Source organism: Tauraco erythrolophus, chromosome 23 (genome assembly GCF_009769465.1).
Source record: "Tauraco erythrolophus isolate bTauEry1 chromosome 23, bTauEry1.pri, whole genome shotgun sequence".
NCBI lineage: Eukaryota > Metazoa > Chordata > Aves > Musophagiformes > Musophagidae > Tauraco > Tauraco erythrolophus.
In genome coordinates, this window is record NC_141487.1 from 2,746,374 (window position 1) to 2,767,826 (window position 21,453).

The window sequence follows — 21,453 nt, forward strand, 5'->3', positions numbered from 1 at the left end:
GTTAAGACACAGCAGCAGGACAAGGAATGTAGAGGACGGGAGGGCAGCCGAAGGTGGCCTGCAGCTCCTTCTGAGAGTAGGGGAAGATTTGCCTGAATTTCCTGCTGGGGATAACCAGGCATTGCCTACGGCAGGAGCGGTTTAATTGCCCCTGGAATTTCTGAGCTGACGCGGAGGTGTGGTTAGTTTGTACACGGAAACACGGAGCCGCCTCATCGCACATTAAAATAAGTTTATTTTGGTTGCGAATCTGTAATTGTCTTAAAACAAAATGACATCAGTGCCGGTTCACAAATACAAAAAAAAAAAACCAAAACCAAACCAAAGAAGACAAGTTTGCCAAATAAGTTAATTTCCCCCCCTCCCAGTATCAAAAGTGCAAAATCTGTACCTAGTTCTCAGTCCTGCGTCTCAGGCTGCGTTAGGGTACGAGTTCCTGGTGGGCTCTGGGGCAGAGGGGAGCGGGTACTGGGGGGAGGTTCGGTACGACCTTTAGACTGGGCGCCTGGATCCCTTTGCTTCGGCTTCCGAGCGGCGTGCGATTGCTCGGATTCCGCTAGAATAGTGCCCTAGGGCTGAGTTGCCTCAGTTTTCCCATTCCGAGCCGCCACGCGCGTTAACTGAAGCTACGTGACGATACAGGTCGAGCGCCGCTGGAGGCGGCAGGTTAGAAAAGGACCGAGGAGGGTGACGGCTCGCGACTGCTGGGACAGGGTGGATGGACCTCGGGCATCAGCAGCCTCCGACCACGCTCTTCTCCAAGAAAGCAAACGCCCAGTGCTCCCCCAGAGCCAGCTAAGCGAGAGGTTTAGAACAGTTGGCCGTTTGCCTCAGGCCACCAAAGAAGTTTGTCCATAAACCAGCGACACGGTCCCGTCCCGCCACAGCCGGGAAGGGCGGACCGCTGCAAGCACGCCTGAAACAGAACTCGAGTGGCAAAGGGGAGGTCACCTGTGCCAAAAAGAAAATGCCAAACAGGATTCCAGTGGGCGCGCAGCCCGGGAACTATATTGCGAAGGCCACAAGGCCGCCTCTTCTTACTGGGGCAGGGCGGAGTTCCCTTGCCGTAGCACAACTAGGCACTTTTTTGAATGCATCGAGGGTTTTTTCCTGGTTTCTGACTAGCTGAAGAGACAGCAGAGACCCCGAGACCGTTCTTTTTCTTTTTGCTTTTGGTGAACATTTCAAAAGGTAAGCGGAGCCCTCGACCGGGCTGCCGCCTTAATCTAGCCACGTCCTGCACGGCAAGCTGCGGGAAAAGCATGAGAGTGCCACGGCGATTGCGCCAGCCAAATGAAAATGAAGCCTAGCAGCGTCAGGCCAGCGTCTCCTTCCCCCTCTCGCTCTGTTTCCGCGGTCCGCACGCGCCTCGGAGCTCTTTGGCAGGGAGAAGACCTCACCTTCCTTCCTCCTCTCTACTTGGGTGCCTCGTTCGTGCGGCAGCGTGAGCTGCGGCCTGGAGTCCGCTGAGCTCAAATTAAGTAGCCTCACATAGGGTCAGTTGGTAGCATCGTAGCCTTTATTCGAAGTACATTACACACGGCCTTGGAGATACCTCTGGTGGTCGGAGCACGCCAGTCTGCTCCCCGGGCAGGGAAGAACGCAGCAAGGCAAGGGTTTGTGAGCAACAAGGTCACGTCGGCAGTAAAATGACTGGAGCGTTCCCGGATTTTGCACGGGACCGGCAGCTAGCTCAGAGGTCGGCACAGTTATTCAGACTAACTAACTGGCTGCTCCGCTGAGATGGTAACGAAGGCGGCAAGGGTCGAGTGAGCTTTTAATTAACACCACGCGCTCGACCAAGCGCTCCACCGGCTGGTCCAGAGCCCTCCGGCAAAGGCCGCCCCGCTCAGCCCCCCGTGCTTTGGCGGTGCCGTAGCCTAACGGCGACCCGGTACCGCGGGGGGCTCGGTCCTGCGCGGAGCGGCGGGAGGAGACGCAGCAAGTACCAGCCCGGGCAACGGTGTCAGCCCCAGAGCAGCGAAAAGGACGCGCAAATCCCATGGGAATTCAGTCCCGGCTGCGAAGAGGAACCCTGCGGCTTCGCTTTATCGCCGGAGGAGCGGAGAGCGGCCACTCGCCTTCCCTCCGTCTTCCAGAGGGCCACCCGTTTGCCCCGCCGCGTTGGAAGTGGCTGTCGGAGCACTGCGAGAGCGAAGCGTAACCCCAGCGCTGCGCGTTACGACCGCTCTGGCTTCCCACAGACCTCCGAGGTCCCAAAGACAGGAAAAAAATACCCCAGCGCAAACAAACCCAAAACCAAGGCAGCAGCCTGCAGGATGAGACGCGAAGGTTTGTGGCCGGAAGGAAACGGGGAGAGGCTGAAACCAAACCCATGCCTTCAACCAAAAGGAGTTTGACACGGGAGCGATGGTCTGAGGATACGGCACTTCGGGGGCAACACGTCGAGAGTACAATCGTGGAAGAATCGGGTTCCTTGATACAAAGAAAGGTTGGTTCGTACTACGGATGGAAGGGTGTCGGAAAGGAGCCCGGACCGGCTCCCTAGCAGCTAGGTAGAGTTTCTTTTACACATCTACTGGCTCATAGCAGCTCACGCCTACAATCTGAGGACACAGTTAAAGTTATGGCTCTAGGATACATCGTCTAAAATCGACAGAAGCAGAAAGGCATCTGGAAAACCAATGTGACGTTTCAACGGCTCAACACCTTTACGGCCGTGCGAAACCCCTTCCCTCCCCGGTTGCGGTTCGGCCGGTGAAGCTGCAGGTGGAACTGCGGCACGAGGAGCACGAAACATGCGGATCGCCTACGAGCCCGCACCACAGGTGAGTCCCAGCTACAGGTTTGCTACGAGGGAGACGCTCCCGACCACACTCCAGATCACTTACCGCGGGGAAAGCCGATACAAGTACGAGTGCCTGGTGGGAAGAGGCCTTTCGGAAGGGCAGGGCCTGGGAGGGTCTGCAGGGTCTTGCCAGTGTTACACCATGCACCACGGGCTAAGCGCACGGGGAAGGGGAGAGAGAACTGCGACCCGTCCTGCCTCGCCGGCCGCGTTCGGTCCGGACCGAGTCACCGCGGCAGAGAAGTCACGGGTTTTTCCTTCGACCGAGGTAAAACGAGAGATGGAACAGGGGCGACTCGGGAAGCGGACAAGGCAGGACGAGAAGGGGGAGAACGGACTTCTCGGCTCTTCGGTAGTCCGGCATCCCGGCACGCAAAGGAGTCGGCAGAGGGAATTGCGGTGCGCTCGGCTGCGCTCCCGGGCTCTAGGGGCAGGGAGATGTTTTCGAGTGGCAGGCCCTAGGAGAGTTCATCTACAACCCGAGGTCCGTTTGTCACGCTTGTTTGCTTATTCCTGGAAAGAGCTGTCCCTTGTCATCTTCATAAAAAGTTTGTCCGTTAGATTCTCTTTAAAATCCCTCAGTCTAGCGCAGGCCACGAGGGGATATAGAACCTCTGTAAGGAACCCTCTAGGAGACGTTCCATCCAAAAGGACAATTTGTGTAATTTGTTCTTAAGGGATCTAGATCCCGGGCTGCAGGAGGATTTCCCTCTAGCTTCCGTGTGTAGCGAGGAATCGTAATCCTCGCACGATCCCAGGGTTCCCCCCTCGTCCCCCGATCGGTGAGGCTTAAAGAGGCAGAAGTATTTCTTGTGGCCGTTGAGAGCCAGGACGTAGCCCGTGTAGTCGCGCTCGAGGAAATGCTTGTCGTACTGGTTCGGGATGGGGGCCGCGTCCTGCGCGAACTCCAACAGGTACTCCAGCCATTCGCGGTGCTTGTCCAGGCTGAGGAAGGAGAAGTGAAGCGAGCTGCTCCTGAGGGAAGAGCAGAGGAGAAGCAGGATTAGCACATCGCCTGAGTCAGGCCGGATTCCTACCGGACAGGTAAGCGTTGGTAAACAAGGGCAGGTGTAGCACCGTGTCACCACAGCTCCTTTTGTAACCCAGCGCCGTGTCACCACAGCTCCTTTTCTAACCCAGTTTGGCACGGGTTACCAAGCGTGCGGTACCGTCGTGCTCTCTCTGTGTTGAAATGCCGATACAGCCACAGCGGCGGCAGCACCGGGCCTGTCCGGCCACCTTTCCCGAGTATGGCTGGGAAAAGCCGCTTGGTTTTTGGCGGCTCGTTGCCACTAAGGAGCACAGAGGCCGCTTTGCTCCCCCGGAAGCGTTCCTTCCTGGCGATCGAGCCCACACCGCTCCTCCTAACTTGTCATCGGAGCAGCACGACATAAGTTGTTAAAGCGGTGAGGGAAACGCGGGAGGGGGCCCAGCCTACCCTGTGAAGGTGTAGACTTCCAGGGCGAACTTCTGGAGGAGGACGGTTTTGGTGGAGTTGGACAGGATCAAGACCACGTTCATGTGACCGGGCCTCAGGCGTACCAAGTTACTGTTATAGTTGATGTCCGTTAGCTCAGTCACCTCGACGAAGCCCTTTTTGGGAATCCTGCTGCAAGGAAAGAGCGACCGAGTGAAAGGGGAACCGGACACCGGGAGCGACTGAGGACGGAGCAACCGCGAACTCGTTCCCTGCCCCCTTCCGCCGAGCCGTCCCTGTGCCCTGTAGCTAAAGCCAGTTGAATCGGTGCAACGACCAGACTCGTGTCTGCCTCGACGAGTCAGCGAGCCCTTTGCCTCTCGCCCGAGGATGTTGTCTGGGGCAAACCCGGTGGGAATCGCTTAATAACCTCAGTTAGCGCAGCCCTGTCCTCGCTGGCCGGGTCCTGGCTAAGCACCGCCCCTACCCGCCGCGCCACCCCACGCCGCCCTGTGTCAGGGCGACTCCGGCGCTTCTCTGCCACCCGCCTCGTGCTCTCTCGCCCTGCGCAGATGCTCCCCAAGCAATGCTTCAGCTGGAAACACTTCTGGAGGAATTGGAGAGGGAACCTGTTACTCTCTTTGCCGAAGCTCGCGTCGTTCTTCTCGCTCTTTGCGGCGGTTTCTTCTTTCTCCGAGGGAGGAGAGTCCCTTGTGTCACTCGAATCACTGCAAAGGAAGAGCATTTGGGTGCGTTTAAGGTGCCAGGTCGGACTGAGGTGTAAGATCCCCGAGGGCCTGCGCTCACCTGAAAGCCTGAACGATAACGGTGCCGAAGAGAATGAAGAGTGCCGAGAAGAGCAAGGACAGCAGCGGCATCATTTCTCGCCTGAAGGGAAGAATTGCAAACAGCAATCAGAGCCGCGAGTTGCGCAGTTTCTGTGCTATTTCCCCAGAAATAATACCGTGCAGTTTCCCCAGAAACTCGGCTCGTTTCCTGGGGCCTTAAAGACGATCGATATGTTGAGCGCTGTCCTGCTCCCACCCAAAAGGAGGACAAAAAAGGGATCCATTTTAAATGAAAGGGGACAGGGACCGGTGAAAAACAGCAATCGGTGCGTGTTTCCAGGAGCGTAACGTCCACGCTCAGGCTCAAGGCCAGAGCACCCCGTACTCGGGCAGAAGCTAACGTCGCGGCGGTGTCACCGCTCTTCACCTAAATCTACAGAGACTGCGGGCACCCGTGTGTTTTGGTACGTTCTCAATTCTGTTACGGAGAACCTGGTGCTGCTACGCCTCTGAACAAGATAAGAGCAATCCTGCTGCCTATGAGACTCGTTAACACCCAATCCGTACCAGTTACTGTGAAACAAACTGTCCCAGCAGTCCGAGATATAGTCCAGCACGGAGTAGAGCCATCGGATAAGGAACATCTGTTTCAACAGAAAAAGACAAAAGGCACGTTACGCACCCGCTATCCAGAGCCCTAACAGGATGCCCTCCCGCCCCTTCATGGTAACCCCGAGTGGAAGCAGCTTCGGAGCACGCCACGAGCTTCCTTCCGTGAGCGAGTTGAGTCTCGCCTCGGTATTTTCAAATGCAACTCACGCACGTGCGTGACCGCGACGGGACTGTCCAAAAAGGTCCCGGGGTTGGTAGGCGGCTGGAAGGGCCGCGCGCTTACGGGAGCGAGTTCGTCGTTCAAGTCTGCCAGGACGGTCTCGGAAGAGAGAAGGCCGGGGTCTGTCCTCAGCTGGTCCAGAAGATCCAGGAGGATGAAGTTGTCCTCCTTGCTGCCTTGCCAGGCCTCCTCCAAGGTTTTATAGGCGATCTTCCCGGCGTTGTTGCGTCTCTCCAAAACGACCACCTGGACAAGCCAATAACATCACAGATGTCAGAGAGGAGGGTACTTTTTACTGGACAGATGTTACGCTGAGAATCACTGCCCAGAATTAGGCGTCAGATCAAGGTACTGCATCCCACATCAAGTAGAACGACGGATGAAAAGAAGAAGGGGAAAAAAAATAGAAGGAAACCCTCACGGCTGATTTTCCCCGATACTTCTCGTCATCCATCAGCAAGGCGTCCGCCAGCTCCGGCTGCCGGTCGTTATAGACGTGCACGAACTTCAGCGTGTCTTTGGTGTTGGCCGCGGCAAATGTCAAAAAGGCCTCGTAAGCCTCGGCAAACTTCTCGCCTTCTCCACTGAGTAAGACCACGCAGTGCCTGGGCAACACAACCAGAGGTAGAATCAGGAGCTGTTCTGGACGTGAGGGGAAGCGGTCGTCCCCTTTCCGCCAGCCGGAAGGATCCCGAAGCGCCAGAAACGTATCGAACAGCGCGGATACCCGGCACGATCCGGCGCGGTCGTTCCCTTTCTCCCTCGAAACCAAACGGAAGGCGGCTTTAGGAGCCGCCCCAGTGCCTCGGGGAACAAAACGGGGGGGACGCGTCACCCGTGGAGCCTTACTTTCGCTGCCGGTGAGACTTCTTCACGGGACACAGCTCCTGGAACAGCCTCTGGTTGGTGAGCCTGGCCACCATCAGGAACTTATTCTGGGAAAGGAAGTCGTCAATGAGCTGCTTCTTCATTTCTCGTGCCTGGCGAGGACAAAGGAAGCAGAGAGAGGTCAGGCCCGAGCGGGACGAGGAGAGTAAAGCCGTCGCGAAGGTCTCGGCGGAAGCCCGGGGAAGGCCGCCAGCCGTCGCGGCCCGCGCTGAAATCACCCGAGGCGTTTTGAGGCCGCGAGACCGAGAAGCTCCTTGCAGCCACCCTCTTGGAAAGGTCAGAGACCATCGCTGAGGCGTACTGAGCTTCCTCCCTCCTACCGGTCACTCTCGGCCGAAGCCCGAGTTTCGTCGGAGAACGAACGCTCTGGCCTCTGAAACGTGCCACCGCCCAACCCCTCGTCGCAAGCCCGGTCGGAAGCCCGCGGCGTCCAGTTCACGGAACCACTCGGAGAGGACCGAGCGATACCTGCACGACGTCGGCGGGCCTGTCGATGTGCTCCTTGAAGACCATCATGGTGGGAGTGTAGACATTGATGTTGTACTGACTGGACAACTCTTCGGTGCCTCGGAGTCCGACGTAGACGTAACCGAAGGACAAGTAGTCGCGGTAGGCAAAGGCAGTCAGCTGGATGGGAAGAGAGCACCGGTGCGTGTTTACGTTAGAGAGGGAACGTTTCCTTCCCCGAGTGCCTGTGGTGGCTTCGCTTGGAGAAGACCTCCCGCCGCGTCAATGTCACGGGGTGCGTGCTGCCAGAGCCAAAAGCCCTTCCTCTCCCTGGCTGAACTGCAGTTTGCGTTCTCCTAGTCCTGGTATGGGGAGCCTCGATGGATCCCCAGCTTTATTGTGCAACCTGACGTTCTGCACGGCAGCGGGGGTTTCTTAGGAAACGGCCTTTCCCATAACCCGCAGGAGACGTGCTGTGAAAATCTCCCGTTACCAATACGGGTCAGTACGTGCCTCCGTCGCCGCTGCCTCGGAACCCGCCCCGCGCCTTCGCGTCCGCTCAGGGTACGTCCGTGGCGGGACAGAAGAACTGACTCCTAATGCAGTCGGTCATCCGGCCGCGCCGTTCCCGACCGACGCCAGTCAACCTGCTCTCCTAGAACCGCTCAGCGGTATGTGGAGGCGTCGGTCCGCCTCTGCTCCCAGCAATACCACGTTTCCTTTTGGAACAACTGGATTTATTCACAAGTCCACAAAACGGCGACAGAGATGACGTTACCTTGTACAATAACGGCACAACTGGCATATGGTCAAACAGCAGGACGTGGGGCTTGTTCTCTTTCTTCCAGTTGGAGAGAAAGCGGATGTAGTTTTTATCTGTAACCTGTAAGCAGAAGGAGCGCGTTAGTGTCACCCCCGAGCCGACAGACGCCTGCACCGCTGGACGATGAGGTGTGTGAATGAGAACCGAGTGTGGAAAAGCTGTCTGGGTGTTAGAGAAAGCAGCCTGTGGGTTTGTCTTTCCAACAGCTATGTCCGACCTGTGCTTTTTTGCTGCAGGAAATTAATCGACACCGTCAGTTTCGACCCCCACCAACCCTCTTAGTCCTTGCACCCGCCGCTGATGCTGTTTCAAGTCCGTGCTGGTGCCCCTTGCGTTCCCACAACCGTTCGTCGGGGCCATACGCTTTATCTCTAGTGGGAAGCCAAGGGTTAACGAGCACCTGTGAGCTCCATCAAACCTGCCGCCTTTCAGCTGCCGTACCTCTCGGACCTAGAGGAAGGCTATAAAAGGGCGATCACAGCTCGTTTAGGGGCAGGCTGCCAGCTCTGGTTCTGAGGAATGCTTGGCTGCAGGAGGTGAAACGGCCGCTTCGGCCGAGGAAAAGGGACAGCAGACCCTGCTTTCAGGGTGAGGACGCAAATACCCGGAGGACAGCGAGTCCAGAGTCCCTTGGGAAGGGCGGCCCTCGCTGAAGACCCCAAGGGGCAACGCGGTGAGGTGAAGGAGGCTCCCGGCAGAAGACAGGCAGGTGAGAGCGCTACGGGGGCTGACATGGCCACGTCGCGCCGAGAGGGGAGGTGGGTGCTTTAGGGCTCCGCCAAAAACAACTGCGAGAGGCTGAACCGCCGGAATTTTTTCTCCGGTAGGAGGTACTACTTATAATTTAGAAAGGGCTTGCGCTGCCCGCTCGCGTTTCAGAGGTCTGGAATGAAAACCGACCAAACAAACAACGGGTCTCTGCGTGGGTGACTTTTAGCAGATGATGCCTACCAGTTAGTGAGCGGTCCGTCGGTTGCTGGATGAAACCCCAGGAAAGGAGAAGGGAAGTGAAATCCAGCAAGCAGGTAGGGCACGATCCCAGGTTCTGAACCTAGGGGGTAGCTTCCGTACAGCTCTCGCAGCCACGGGCCGTTACAGCCAGGAGAGCGGCGGGCGGGCAAAGTCACCGGCGGGACCGCGCGACTGACCCTTTGGCAAGAGGAGGCGTCGCGGAGCCGCGTCGCGCCGTCGTTTCCGACGGCTCCGGGGTTCGTGGCTGTAATCACAGCTCTTGAAACGCCTCACTGCCCCAGCCCCGGTCGGATCGTCCCGCGTGCGTGACACAGAGCAGCTCGGGGGCCCAATTAAGCAGATTAGCCACGGAAAGCTCGGGAGAGAGGAATATTCAGACAGGCGCGAGGAGCAGCACGTGACCCTCGTGCTCGAGCGTACCTTTTCGACGAGATTCCCCGGCAGAAGGTTCTCCACGAATTGCCGCAGGTTTTCTCGCACGACGGCGCTGTGGAAGAAGGTTATTTTCCCGTTGATGAGCCCCAGCAGGGACGGCGTGCTGTGGGCGCCCAGGTGATGGGCGAGGCGCCTTTCGTAGCCGGCGTGAACGACTCCGATTCCCACTCCTGGAAAAGGAGAGCAGCTTCGCGTCAAGGATCACGGATGACCCAAAAGGCAGAGTGGAAAATGGAGGTGGCCGACCCGTTCCCTCGCTCAGCGTCCTGCCTTGGAGTTATTTATGCCATAGCCCCTCCTACCTCGGTACCTTCCTCCTCTTCCAATCCCCTGAAAATTGTATTTAAAACTCATGGAGTTATCTAGGGAGAGAGAACACGCTGTGCCTCGTGTCCGCTGGCGCTTCACGTGCTATGTGAAAACGTTTCAAGGAGAAAATTCTTAGTGAGCGGGAACTACGAGGCCTCGGTCTCCCGCTGCCTGTTGTGTTTCTGTTTTTAGGGAAGGGCACGCAGACGACATCTGCGGGGAAAAACGAGGAGGCTGGGGGTGGAGGGGCAGCTAAAAGATACCTCCTTGGCATGCAGAGGTGTTCAGTCAGTCTCCAAACTTCACTGCACGGGAGGGGCTCTAAAGACGAGGACATATTCTCGGAGGCTTACCAAAGCCATCCAAGCGCAGGACAAAGAGATTCCCAGCGTTTACGCCGGTGGCCTGAAGTCGCGGCGGCGCGGTCGGCCCTTGGCCACGCTGTCGGTTGTTACCAGCGGCGTTGGACCAAGCTGCTGGCCGTACAGATCAGGAAAAAAGGCGTCCTGCCCTTGTGAGGGACGGGACTGGTTTTTGCCTCGGTTCTAACGAGTAACCTCATCGATTACATCGGTACTAACGCACGGGAGAGCATTAGGAGAAATCCCAGAGGAAACCTATGGATTAAACTCTGTCTTTCAAGGCCAGAGGCGATGGCCGCAGCCTCGCCGGGCGAGGGGCGCGCGCTCAGCCTACACGGCCTCGTCCTTACCCAGCGCCTCCAATTCCTGGGCGACTTCCTTCCACACGGGCTCGATGTGGATGCAGCTGAAGCACCAGTCCGAGGTGACTTTAATGAGGTAAGGTTTCTTGAAACTATCCGGCACGATTTCGTTGATGTAGTGGGAGAAATGGAGCAAATACTTCTCGTCGGAGGTGTCGCGCCTCTCCGAATTGAAGGGGAAATGGAAGAAGGACTCGTCAAAATAGAAGCCGTCGTGGAAGCGGTGGAACTGGCGATGCTGGTGCTGGGAGTAGCCCTGGCTTTCCCCGGCATCTCCGTAGCGATCAAAGTTGGCCCTCTTCTCCTCGTTGGAGAGAATCTGGGAAGCAGTGATAGCAGAACGGTCGCCTGAAACGCTGAGGAGGAACTGCCCTGACAATCCTCCCGCAGCAAATAACTGCGGCTGCGTAGGGCCGGGACAGGAGGGGACACGCAGCCTTTGCCGTGCATCCGAGGGAGAACCAGTCTGGAAAAGGGAACGTTCGCCTCGCCTCCAGGCTCGCCAGGGTAAAGAAAGGCAAAGCCCCGAGAAAAGGAGCCGTAAATCCAGACTGCCGTTCCCTGTTCTGACACCGATCCGTGTCAGAACGTCACGCCTGCGCGTTAACGCTCGTGTCCGGAGCGGCTTTTGCTGGCGTCTCCTCGGACACCGGGGGTGTTCTCAGCGCATCGGAAAGCACCAAAAATGTTTACCGAGCAGAGGAAACGCAGTTTGGGGCTGGGAGAGGAGGATTCATGTTACTGTCGCGGGCTCGGCTCGCCTGCCGTGCAAGTATCGGGGCGGCCCATTTTGAGAGCCGCACGGGAGTGACGTGCAAGGAACTGCTTCTGCCAGGAATAATCAGCAGCAACCGGAGCCCTGCGGCGATTAACGCCGCTTAGGTCACCCCAAACGCTTACGTGCACGTGCGACAGGCGAGCTCTGCGCGGGGCTCGGCAAGCACCCGCTCCTCCCTTGTCCGAGGCTTTTTAGGGAGAACAGGGCAGACGCGTAGCGGAATAATTGCAGCAGAGGCCAGGCTGGTGGCTTGCAGAGGCTCTCTGTCGGGGAAGCAGAGGCAGCTTTCCCGATGGGCAGCGTCTGCCTCCGCGGGGCGAAGCCCGTTTCCCGTGAGGCTGCACGCAGCAAAAGCGCCAAGCGGTGTTCGGAAAAATACGGTCGCTGAACTTTAAATGACAGCGCGAGTTTGGTGAGAGGAGCGCGTTACCTCGTAGGCCTTGCTGATCTGGATGAATCTGTCCTCTGCTCCCGGGTCCTTGTTTTTGTCCGGGTGCCTGCGAGGCAGAACCGGAGGAAAAAGGGGTCAGCGGTTCCCCGGGGGGCACGGCGAGCCGTCAGCCTCTGCTGGGAGGCGAGCGGGACGCGGGCAGTGAGGGCATGCAGAGGCATCCCTGGGGGCCAGGATCGGATTTTGTACCCGGCACATCCTCTGCTGACCCAAACGTCATCCTGAGACACGTGCCGTGTGCCTGCAGACCCGTCCCTCTGCCCGATCCGTCACCAGCGGCCGGAGCCCGGGACGAGGGAGCGTGTATCTTTCCAACCCGTGTCAGCGACGCATCCCTCCGCCGCTGCCCTCCCTATCCACCACGTTCCTCCCACGAAATACATCCTGTCGCAGCCCTCCGGGATGTCTCAGGCAACACTACGCCTGCTGCTAAACCTCCGGGCAAGGCCAATTTCCGAGGGAGAGCCTCCAGCCTCCTCCTCGGCGCGCTCCGCCGAAGCGAGGGCCACAGCATCCGCGGATCTAACGCGTTTCCCTTCGGCACGGGGGTCGGATTGCCTTTGGCCATCATGTGTCAAACTGGGACTTAGACCCTCGGGTAACAAGTGTTCCCAGTCGGGTCGGGGGGAACTTTCTTCCCCGTAGCCGGGCTCCGGGAGGGTTTTACGGCACACGATGCCAGCATGGAGGCATCTGCTTGGTTTTAGGAGGAGACGTGGTCTGTGAGGGCAACCCAGCGCTTGTCTGCCCACCTGCCGAGCCTCGCCTGGCGCAGCCAGCCAGGCAGGGTGGCTAATGTCGCCAGGGTGGCTAATGCCACCTCCCACGGCCTTTGCCCGCCGCTCGACGCCCAGCGGCCTGGCTCTGTGCAGCGGGAGGACGCGGGATGACCCGGCCCGCGTGTCCCCGTGGCCGTCCCGCCGCGGGCGGTGGGGCCGGGGCGCGGCACGTACCATTCCCGGGCGAGCCGCTTGTACGCCTTCTTGATGTCGGCCTGGCCGGAGCTGCGGCCCACCCCCAGGACGCGGTACGGGTCGAACTCCCCCGCCGCGGCCTGCGCTCCCAGCGCCGCCAGCAGCAGCGCGGCGGCCCAGGCCAGGCCCGCCCGCCGCAGCGCCATGGCTCGGCGGAGAGGCGGACGGACGGACGGACGGACACCGGCGCGGGCCGCGGACGGGCCGCCCTCACCCACCCTGCGCCGTCGCTTCCGGCGCGCCCGCCCCGCCGTCACCATAGAGACGGCGCCGCTTCCGGCCAGCGAGGCGGGCGGCCAGAGCGGCGCGGGCGCCATGGAGGAGGCGCAGCGCCGGGCCCTGCGGCGCGGGCGGGCGCGGCTGGTGGCGGCGCTGCGGGTGGCGCCGCTCTGGGAGCCGCTGGAGCAGCGCGGCCTCTTCACCCGGGCCATGGTCGAGGAGCTGCAGGTGGGCCCGGCGGCGGCCCCCGTGTCCCCCTCAGCGCCGGGGACGGGCCCGCCGGGAGCTCCCGGTCTCCCTGGATCCCGGGGACGGGCCCGGGAGGAGCTCCCTGTATCCCTTTACCCCGGGGACAGACCCGAGGAAGTCCCTCGTGTCCCCTCAGCCCGAGGGAGGCCCCGGTGTCTCTTTCCCTGGGTGACAGGCCCCAGGGAGGTCCTGATGTCCCCTCACCTCGGTGACAAACCCCAAGGGACATCCCCACGTCCCTTCACCCCAGTGACAGGTCCCAGGGGAGGGTCCTGTGTCCCTTAACCCCAATCACAGGGCCCAGGAGAGCGTCCCTCGTGTCCCCTCACTCCAGTGTCAGGGCCCAAGGGAGGTCCCCGTGTCCTCTCACCCCAGTGACAGGCCCAGGAGGTGGCCTTTGTCCCTCCCCACCCTGGGCCCTGCAGGTAAGAGGTGTCAGACCGTCTCCATCTTGTCCCTTCTTGTCCCCTTCCCCAGCTGGTCCCCTTGGGTCCCCGTCCCAACCTGGCGATAGGCTTTAGGGGCCCCTATTTCCCCTCTCTCCCTCTCTCTGTTACTCGTGGCAGACCTGGGGCTGTCTGACCTCATCCCACGCACCAGTGATGGGCTGGGGGGGCCTGGTGGTCCCCTTGGGACAGGCTGAGGGTGCTCCCTCCTCCCCCTGCCCCCAGGCCCTGCGGTGGGCTGCAGCTTCGTGGCCCAGCAGCGGGGCTTCGTGGCTGGAGGGGGTTTGGGGCTGGAGTTCGGGTGGCTGCTGGGGGTCCCTGTGACTGTGTCGGCTGGGTCTTGGTCGGGTTTGCCCCGCGTAGAGGTGCTCGGCGCAGATCCTGGCGTTTCCCCTCCCCGGATGTGGGTCGGAAGGGCTGGCTGGGTAGACCTCCTGGGCTGGAAGTGAACACACGTTGTCCTGGGCTTTCCTCCTCCGCAGAGCGCCGGCAGCCGAGGAGAGCAAGCCCGGCAGCTGGTCACCGACCTGGAGACTCGAGGGAAGCAGGCTTTTCCGGTGTTCCTCTCGATCCTGCGGGACAGCAGGCAGGGCGACCTCGCGGACATGCTGACCGAGGAGTGCGAACGCCCGCCGGCACCGCCGCAGCCAGTGGACCTGAGACCTGTCGAGCTGGACTTACGTGGACACAAGCATAATCCAAGCAAGTAGTGAGGGGGCGGTTGTTTTCTGGGCAAACAGCAGCATGGAGGGTGTCAGCCGGGGTTCCTCTCGCTGTGTGTAATCGTCTGCGCAGTCCTGATTTTTGTTTTCCTGGAGCATGGCTCATAGAGGCGACTAGACAGAGCTGTTGGGAGAACGTCGTGCTTTCCAGTAGCGGAAGCCTTGAAGCTCAGGCTGCGTGCTCACGGCGTTAGGCTCTTCCTTCTCTGTGTTTTTGCACGCGCTTGCCCTGGGCCTCGGTGGATTTGGGTTTTGCCAGCTCCTCGCCGTCCTGCACTCTGCCGAATCCGCGTGCAGATCCGGCTCGCGCGGTCGTAAGGAGGAGCTCCAGGCTGTCGGACCCCGAAAAGGGGAAGACAGACGCAATGTAGCGTCACGCTCTCGCAGCAGGGTCGCTGAGACAGGCGGCTCTTGGTTCGGGACCTTCGGGGGACCCCGATTTGGTTACTCCTAGTCTGGAATCGGAAGAGGGAGAAGGTGAGACCCAACTGTCCCGTGTCATTGCAGGCGTGAACTTTCCTGAACGTTCGCCTGCCCCGGTCCACGCCAAGAGTGAAATACCTCGAACGCCTCCCGCCCCATCCCACGGTAAGCTCCGTCTCAGGCTCTTCCGGAGAGATGTTACATCAAACACTCATTGCTGGCGTGCGGCGGTGTGGGAAGGGGGAATTTTTATGTGTCATGGACGTGTCACGTGAGATGGGGAAGGACCGACATGAATTCTAGGAGGAAGGTGTAAAACGTCTCGTTGTGTAGCACGTGGAGCTAAATCCCGTGTCTCTGTTGTGTGTCGTAGGTTCAGCTGTTGGCAAGGGGAACCGCAATCCGGTGAGTACTGTGTTACGGCAGAGGTGTTCCCTGTGAAGCAAAGGCTCATGCAGAGCTACCGGGAAGTAGCCCCGGAGCAGCTGGGTCTTGCTGTGTGTCATCCGAGCAATCTCCCCGAGGCTGACACCGCTGTGTAACGGGGCGATGGGCTCGCAGCCGGTCAGTCGTTGGCCTGCTCCTTCCTGAGATTACAGTTATCTGTAACATAGATAACATCACACGGAGCCAAAGTTTGCGCTCGATTTCCAAAGGCACCGAGTCACGCGTTGTCCGTAAAGGGGTTCCCGATGTTTCGGGTCGTTGGGTTGGCGTCGGTTCCCGCCGGAGTAGTCAGAGAGCGCTCCCAGTAAGAGGGTGTGTAACTGTGCCGTGTCCCTGCCAGGTTTACGAGCTGAAAGCGGACCCGTGCGGGCACTGCCTGATCCTCAACAACGTCAACTTCCATCGCGAATCCAACCTGACAACTCGTCGGGGCTCCGACGTGGACTGTGTGAAGCTGGAGAAGCGCTTCACGGCCTTCCGCTTCCACGTCCTGACTCGGTCGGATCTCACAGCTCAGGTGAGGCCGGCCGCGTCCTGCTAACGGGAGGGATGAGAGGCGCGCCCCGGGAGCGTGTTCCGGGACGTACCCCTGGGTCGCAGCACGCCGACGGCGCTGGCCCGCGCCGCGCAAAGAAATAACCCCCTGCTCGCGTCCTCTTGTTGTATTGCCGTGTAACTGCAGGAGGAGAAGGGATCTGGCACCTCTGCGCCCTTCTGCCGGGACTTTGATTCCTGGTTGCGATTTGTAGGGAAACGGGTGAGGCTGTAGTTCTGCGATAGCTCCCGGAGCCTTCGCGTCGGGTGCTGCCGGGGCTGCGAGTTGCCTGTCTGAAGAGTCCTCGGCCGTTTCTCGGGGAGCTCGATCACCCGGAGCGGCCGCTGGCAGTAAACCCAGGGTCTCCGCGCGCCCGCCGGCCCTCATCGGTAGCGGTGCCTTTCAGCGGGTCCATCGCAGGGAAGCGTGTCGGGGTTTACATCGCTGCGTTGTAAAGAACGCAGCAAGGAGAGAAACGTGAGTCGTTAAAGCACCCGAAGTTAAACCGGGATGGAACGGCAGAAACGCTCTCTGCTGATGGCTTCCGCCGCCTGCGCGCGGGGCGCACGTTATCCCGATTCTGCCGGACGGAAAGCGGCAGAGAGATCGACCAGATTCTTCGACGGAGCGATAGGAGCAGGGCCCGGCGGGCATCTGTGGCTGAGGTACGGTTCGGAAACCTTTTACGGTGACGTTTTCCATGCAGGAAATGGTCTCCGAGCTGCAGAAGCTGGCGCGGCGGGACCACAGCGCCTTGGACTGCTGCGTCGTGGTGATCCTTTCCCACGGCTGTCAGGTGGGCTCGTCGCATCTCTCCCTTGGCTCCGTAGGCGGGCCGCCTGCCCGGGAAGGGGTCCGTTCCCTGCGCCGCAGTCTCGCGTGGGGTGGGAGAGACGCCATCTGTCGTGAGCGACGCGACGGCCGTTCTGCCGTCGTGGTGCGTCGCAAAGAGTCGCGCTCTCCTGTCTGGCTTAAAGGAAACGGGAGCTTCTCCAGCGTAGCGTGATCCAGCGTTGCCGGTGGACAAGTGTTCTCCGTCTAGGAAGTCGGGGTGTAGAATTGAGAACGGAACGATGGGCAAACAGGGAAGGGGGGTAGCGCCAACCGTCACGCTGTGTTCGTTCGTCCTTGTTTCTCCCGCTCTGAAGAGGGAGACGCTATTAGCAGTAAAGCCCCTTATTGCAAGTCGGAGGCCTCGAAGGATGCGGATTGTTAGGAAAATGGTGTATGTTACGTGCCCGTTGTCCCAGAGGATGCAGAACTCTGGCGCTGGAGGAGGTGGGATGGGAGCTGGTTAACAGGAGGAGCCGGATCGCTGGGTTTCAGAGCGTTTCAAATGCTTCCAGGGCGTCCTCTGGCCCTGGCGCGGTGCACGTGTCGTCCAAAACGTGAGGAAGTGAGATTTATGTTGGCAACTTTAGGCTCCAAAGTACCCGTTCGGAAACAGGCTCCCTCGGAACCGGAGTCGCCTTCCGCGTTACTAGCTTTTGGATTTTCCTCTTGCAGATGAGCCATATTCAGTTTCCTGGAGGCGTGTACGGAACGGATGGAAAACCCATTGCGATAGAAAAGATTGTGAACTATTTCAATGGGTCCCGTTGCCCGAGTTTGAGAGGAAAACCCAAACTCTTCTTCATCCAGGCCTGTGGCGGAGGTGAATCTTTGTTTTAGCCCCCGAAGCGAATCCGCTGTCGGGCTTCGGAGACGTGGTTAGACTTTGGCTTCTCGCTCCCTTTTTGTTTGTCGCCGGTGTCTCCAGCCATCTTCTCTTACTCTTGGCCGCGTGCTTTTACCGCCGGCGCGGATTGAGTCCGAGGACTCAACTGCCGGCCTCTCCTAGTAGGGCAGGACCTGTATTCGTGCACCGGAGCAGTTTTTCCCCACGGTAGTGACGTGGGGGGGAAGGAGGGCAGTAGCCGCAGTGCGCGGCCGGGCAGCGCACGGGCAGCGCACACTGAGCGGCCGCTCCAGGCCTTCAGCCGTGAGGTCGGAGGGGAAGCGCGTTCGTGCCAGTCACCGATGGCTGCGGCTCGACGAGCGTGGCTGAGAGCTTTGTGTCTTTCGAGGGCCTCTGGTATTCTTTTCTTCTTCACCTTTGCCTAACGGAGGACGTACGATCGTTGAGCGCGTGGGTAAGACGAACGTCAGGGATTGCTTTGTTGCCGCTTTTTGCAGAAGAAACAGATCGCGGCTTTCCAGTGGATTGCGATTCACCCGGCGACGAAATTCCTGGAGGTTCTATAGAGTCGGATGCGTGTCCTGGTCGGACTCTGGCGGGTAACGTGGACGAGCCGGACGCCGTAGCCAGTTTGCCCACACCCAGTGACATCTTGGTCTCCTACTCGACTTTCCCAGGTGAGACAGTCTGTGCCAATCGTTTGCCAGGTACAGGGGAATCAGGAAAAAATTGGAGCTTTGTGGCCAAACTTAGGGGCGGTTTAGGGCAACCGGCTCCGTTGGAGATGGCCCCCAGGGAGCGGCAGTGACTCGGTGGGACGAGGACGGGAGACTGGCGCGAGTGGTAATGGTCTCATTCTTCTCTGCAGGTTTTGTCTCCTGGAGGGCGGTGGCGAGCGGCTCGTGGTACGTGGAAACGCTGGACAGCGTGCTGGAGCAGTATGCGCGTTCCGAAGACCTGCTGAACATGTTAGTGCGGGTAAATGTCTTTTTTTTTTCCCCTCTAGTTTTTGTAGTCGAGAAAGTAATGAAGGACATTCCCAGAGCTGCCATCAGTCGAGGGCGGAGGCCTGCGCTTCCCAAAGGATCGACGATTCTGAGGGTTGAGTTGACGGAAGGGCTAGCTGGAGGTCCTGTGGAGAGGTCTAGTTATTAAGAAAGCGTCCGTCAGAAATCTCTTTGAGCTTTCTCTAATGAGAAGTGGTCCGGAAAACACAGGCTTTGAGATATTCCAAGGAAATTGTTTCTAAATGGCCTTAGACCAAAGCATAGCTCGTCACATCCGCAAAAGTCCGAGGTGACATGACGGAACTCGGGCGCCGGCTTAAGCGTGCCGCCGCGTCCGGGCAGATCCCCGCCTCGGGGGAGATCCGCTGGGTCCGCCGGCGCTCCCACGGCACCGTGGTACGTCTCGAGGAGCGTCTCGCCCTCGGGAAGACGATGCCAGATGTTTGTGTTCATGTGTCGCGGTGAGTCAGGTGTCCAGTGCGCAGGTAATATTACACCAGCCTGGCTAATAAACGGTTCCCTTTGCGTGTCCTGTCGACTGGAGAAGATGGCCCAAGTCAGGGACAAGCTTTAGGTCCACCTTGACGCTTTCGCTGTTCTCCGTGGGTGGAGAAAAGCCTTCCGTGGAGGCGGCAGGGGAGAGAGGACCGATGTATTTGTCCTTTTCCCGATGTCGCGGTGCTTCTTCGGCCCGTGGCGTCACGGCAGCTGTCGATTTTGAGCAAGCGGCACGAGACCCTCTCCGCTGGCGGGCGTTCCATGCGAGGGGAGTCACCTTGGGGAAACGAGAGGCATGTCTGGAGCAAAAAGGGTGGAAAGGGAATTGGCCTTTAAGTCAACACCCGAAGGGACAGTGGGGGTTGTGACTCACGCTGAGAAGCACGTGCCAGAGGCAGCGGTGGCCGGTACGGCCGGAATTTCTGGAAAGGCTGCCTTCCCTCAAGTCCCCTTTGGTTTTGTTGGTGAAACGTGTCATTTTAGGAGGCCCCCGTGCTTTCCCTTCCCCGTCCTTGACCCCGTGCTTCCCATGAGAGATTGAACCGCGATTCGGAAAAGCCTCCGGCTCCTCAACCGCTCTCTTTCTGTCGTCAGGTGGCGAACGCCGTCTCCGCCAAGGGGACGTACAAGCAGATGCCGGGATGCTTCAATTTTCTCCGTAAACAATTCTTCTTTGCCTGCAAATGACGGGTGGGCTCCGAGGTCCCCTCCGAGCGGGCGAGTCGCCGTCCCCGCGACGGGATGAAATCCGCGTCTGCCGTGTCTCAGCGTTGATGCTCCCCGTGGCCTTTGTCTGTCTGTCGAGATTTGTCCTGAGAAACATAATCCGTGCACACCGTCCTCGTGGGGAAATAAAGAGAAGATAGAGGCTGGCGCTCTGCCGGGGGGAAACGTCAGGGATGGAGCAGGGATGGGCGAAGGAAGCCCCTTTGCCGCAGCACGTGCCAGCCCGGAGCCTCCGTCCCGGCGGCGGAGAGCGTCCGCAGGTCGCTGTGACGTGGCTGCAGTCGGCCTCTAAGTATGTTTTTTTGGGTGATGGCGATGTTGGCGCTCTTTGGTGCCTGGATAACCGACGGATGGAATTGAGGTCTGGTGCCTAAATGGAATGGAATGATTTCTGCTACTGATTTGTGTCGTTTTCAATAAAATGCATTGAACACGGAAAAAATTTTTGTGTGTTTTTTCCGTTCTGTGGTGTGAATGCTGTTTCAGCATCTCCCGAAGGCTTCTCTGAACTGGGAAGAGCGAGGAAAACCTTGCTCACGAAAACCTTGAGTCTCTCGCCGTTACTGGTATCTTTTCCAATGTGGCTGTGCCGCATACGGAGAGGGCAGCTCGCGTCCTTCCGAGGAGTCGAACAGATGCTAAATGGGAGGATGTCTTGGAATATCGGAGCTGTGTTTAAGCCTGTGCCCCGATGAGCTGCTGCGATGAGGGTTTCAGGCCAGAAACGCTGGGCGTACAGGGGATTTTGGGGGGAAAGCCTCCTTGGAGACTGAGGGGCGGCCTTAGGGTAGGTGGGAAAGGGAAGCGTCGACGAGCTGCCATCGGAGCCGGGACAGGGTGGAGAGCAGCAGCGGGCTCGTTCCTCCAAAGGGTGTTAACTCTCCCCTTCCATTGCTCCCAGTCCCTGCTGCTCAGGGACCAGCGTCCCACGGGGGGCACGCCCGGCCGTCCCCCATGCGCCCCCGGAGCATCTGCCTCGGAAGGAAAAGCCCCCCAGTCCCTCGACGAGCCGAAGATCCCTCGTCACGTGCGTTGTCGCCGTTGGCTCCCAAAGGTGAGCCGCGCGGAGGACGTCGCCTCCTGCGGGGCCGGGGGAACCGTTTCGGGCAGCAGTTTTTCTTGCCCTGGGGGTTGCCCCCGAATTTCACTCCCCGCTCAGCGCAAGGCCCCCCCAGGGCTGCGGCGAGGGGCACGGGCTTGGCGAGGTGAGCCAGGTCCAGGGACGTCACCGGGAGTCCTCGAGGCAGGTGGTGCTTTGCCCTGGGACTTGGGAGCAGGGGCTGCAGGGGACCCTGCCCAGCTGGTGTAGAGGTCTGGGATGTGCAGCCCCCCAGCTTGAAAAACATGGGAGTTTGGGTCTGGGGTGGGGAAGGGATGGCTGGAAGCGAGGAGCAGGGGGCAGGGAGGGAACTGCCCATTCCCAGGTGGGGGCAATCGGGAAGGGGCTCAGGTTGAGCCAATTACGGTGGTGCTGGGGGCTGAAAGGGCAGGGCCAGGGCCAGGGTGAGCAGGGCAGGAGCCGGAGAGGATCTGGTCTTCTCCTGGTGCCTGCGAATGCCCGAGTTGCCGGCAGCGCTGGAGCCGGAGCGGCAAATCCTTCGCGGTGAAGCTGGACGGCTGGGCTGGGAGCTGCCAATGCCCAACACCTGCGCTGCCTGGGTAAGTGAAGCTTTGTTTGTAGGTACCCTTCGATTGCAGCGTTCTGTTGGAGATCTGCCCCCTCGGAGATCCTGCCTCGGAAGGAGGAAAGTATGGGGAAGACAAAATGTCAATTATGAATTTTATGTGAAAGAGGGAAAAGCAGGGAGTGCGGATAGTGATTTTTTTAAGATGCCGTGACGGAAACGCAGCAAAAA

At 59.5% G+C, this 21,453-nt stretch overlaps 2 protein-coding genes across 2 annotated transcripts; one reads left to right on the forward strand and one right to left on the reverse strand.

The window, feature by feature from the left end:
- Positions 1–1,920: 1,920 nt before the first annotated feature.
- On the reverse strand, positions 1,921–12,793 carry DNAJC16 (DnaJ heat shock protein family (Hsp40) member C16). The gene is made up of 14 exons (XM_086625679.1): positions 12,627–12,793; positions 11,653–11,719; positions 10,433–10,763; positions 9,397–9,581; positions 7,960–8,064; positions 7,203–7,361; positions 6,696–6,826; positions 6,268–6,451; positions 5,910–6,092; positions 5,582–5,658; positions 5,034–5,114; positions 4,856–4,954; positions 4,248–4,418; positions 1,921–3,784 (listed from the first exon to the last, which is right to left on the reverse strand). Exons 1-14 carry the CDS (start codon positions 12,791–12,793, stop codon positions 3,388–3,390), a joined length of 2,337 nt encoding a protein of 778 aa, XP_086481805.1. The 3' UTR covers positions 1,921–3,387.
- A 154-nt stretch (positions 12,794–12,947) lies between these two features.
- Positions 12,948–19,870, forward strand: CASP9 (caspase 9). Its single transcript, XM_086625597.1, has 10 exons — positions 12,948–13,094; positions 14,044–14,263; positions 14,791–14,871; positions 15,080–15,111; positions 15,494–15,670; positions 16,395–16,484; positions 17,195–17,342; positions 17,864–18,043; positions 18,235–18,344; positions 19,466–19,870. Exons 1-10 carry the CDS (start codon positions 12,963–12,965, stop codon positions 19,556–19,558), a joined length of 1,263 nt encoding a protein of 420 aa, XP_086481723.1. The 5' UTR covers positions 12,948–12,962; the 3' UTR covers positions 19,559–19,870.
- Positions 19,871–21,453: the final 1,583 nt, after the last annotated feature.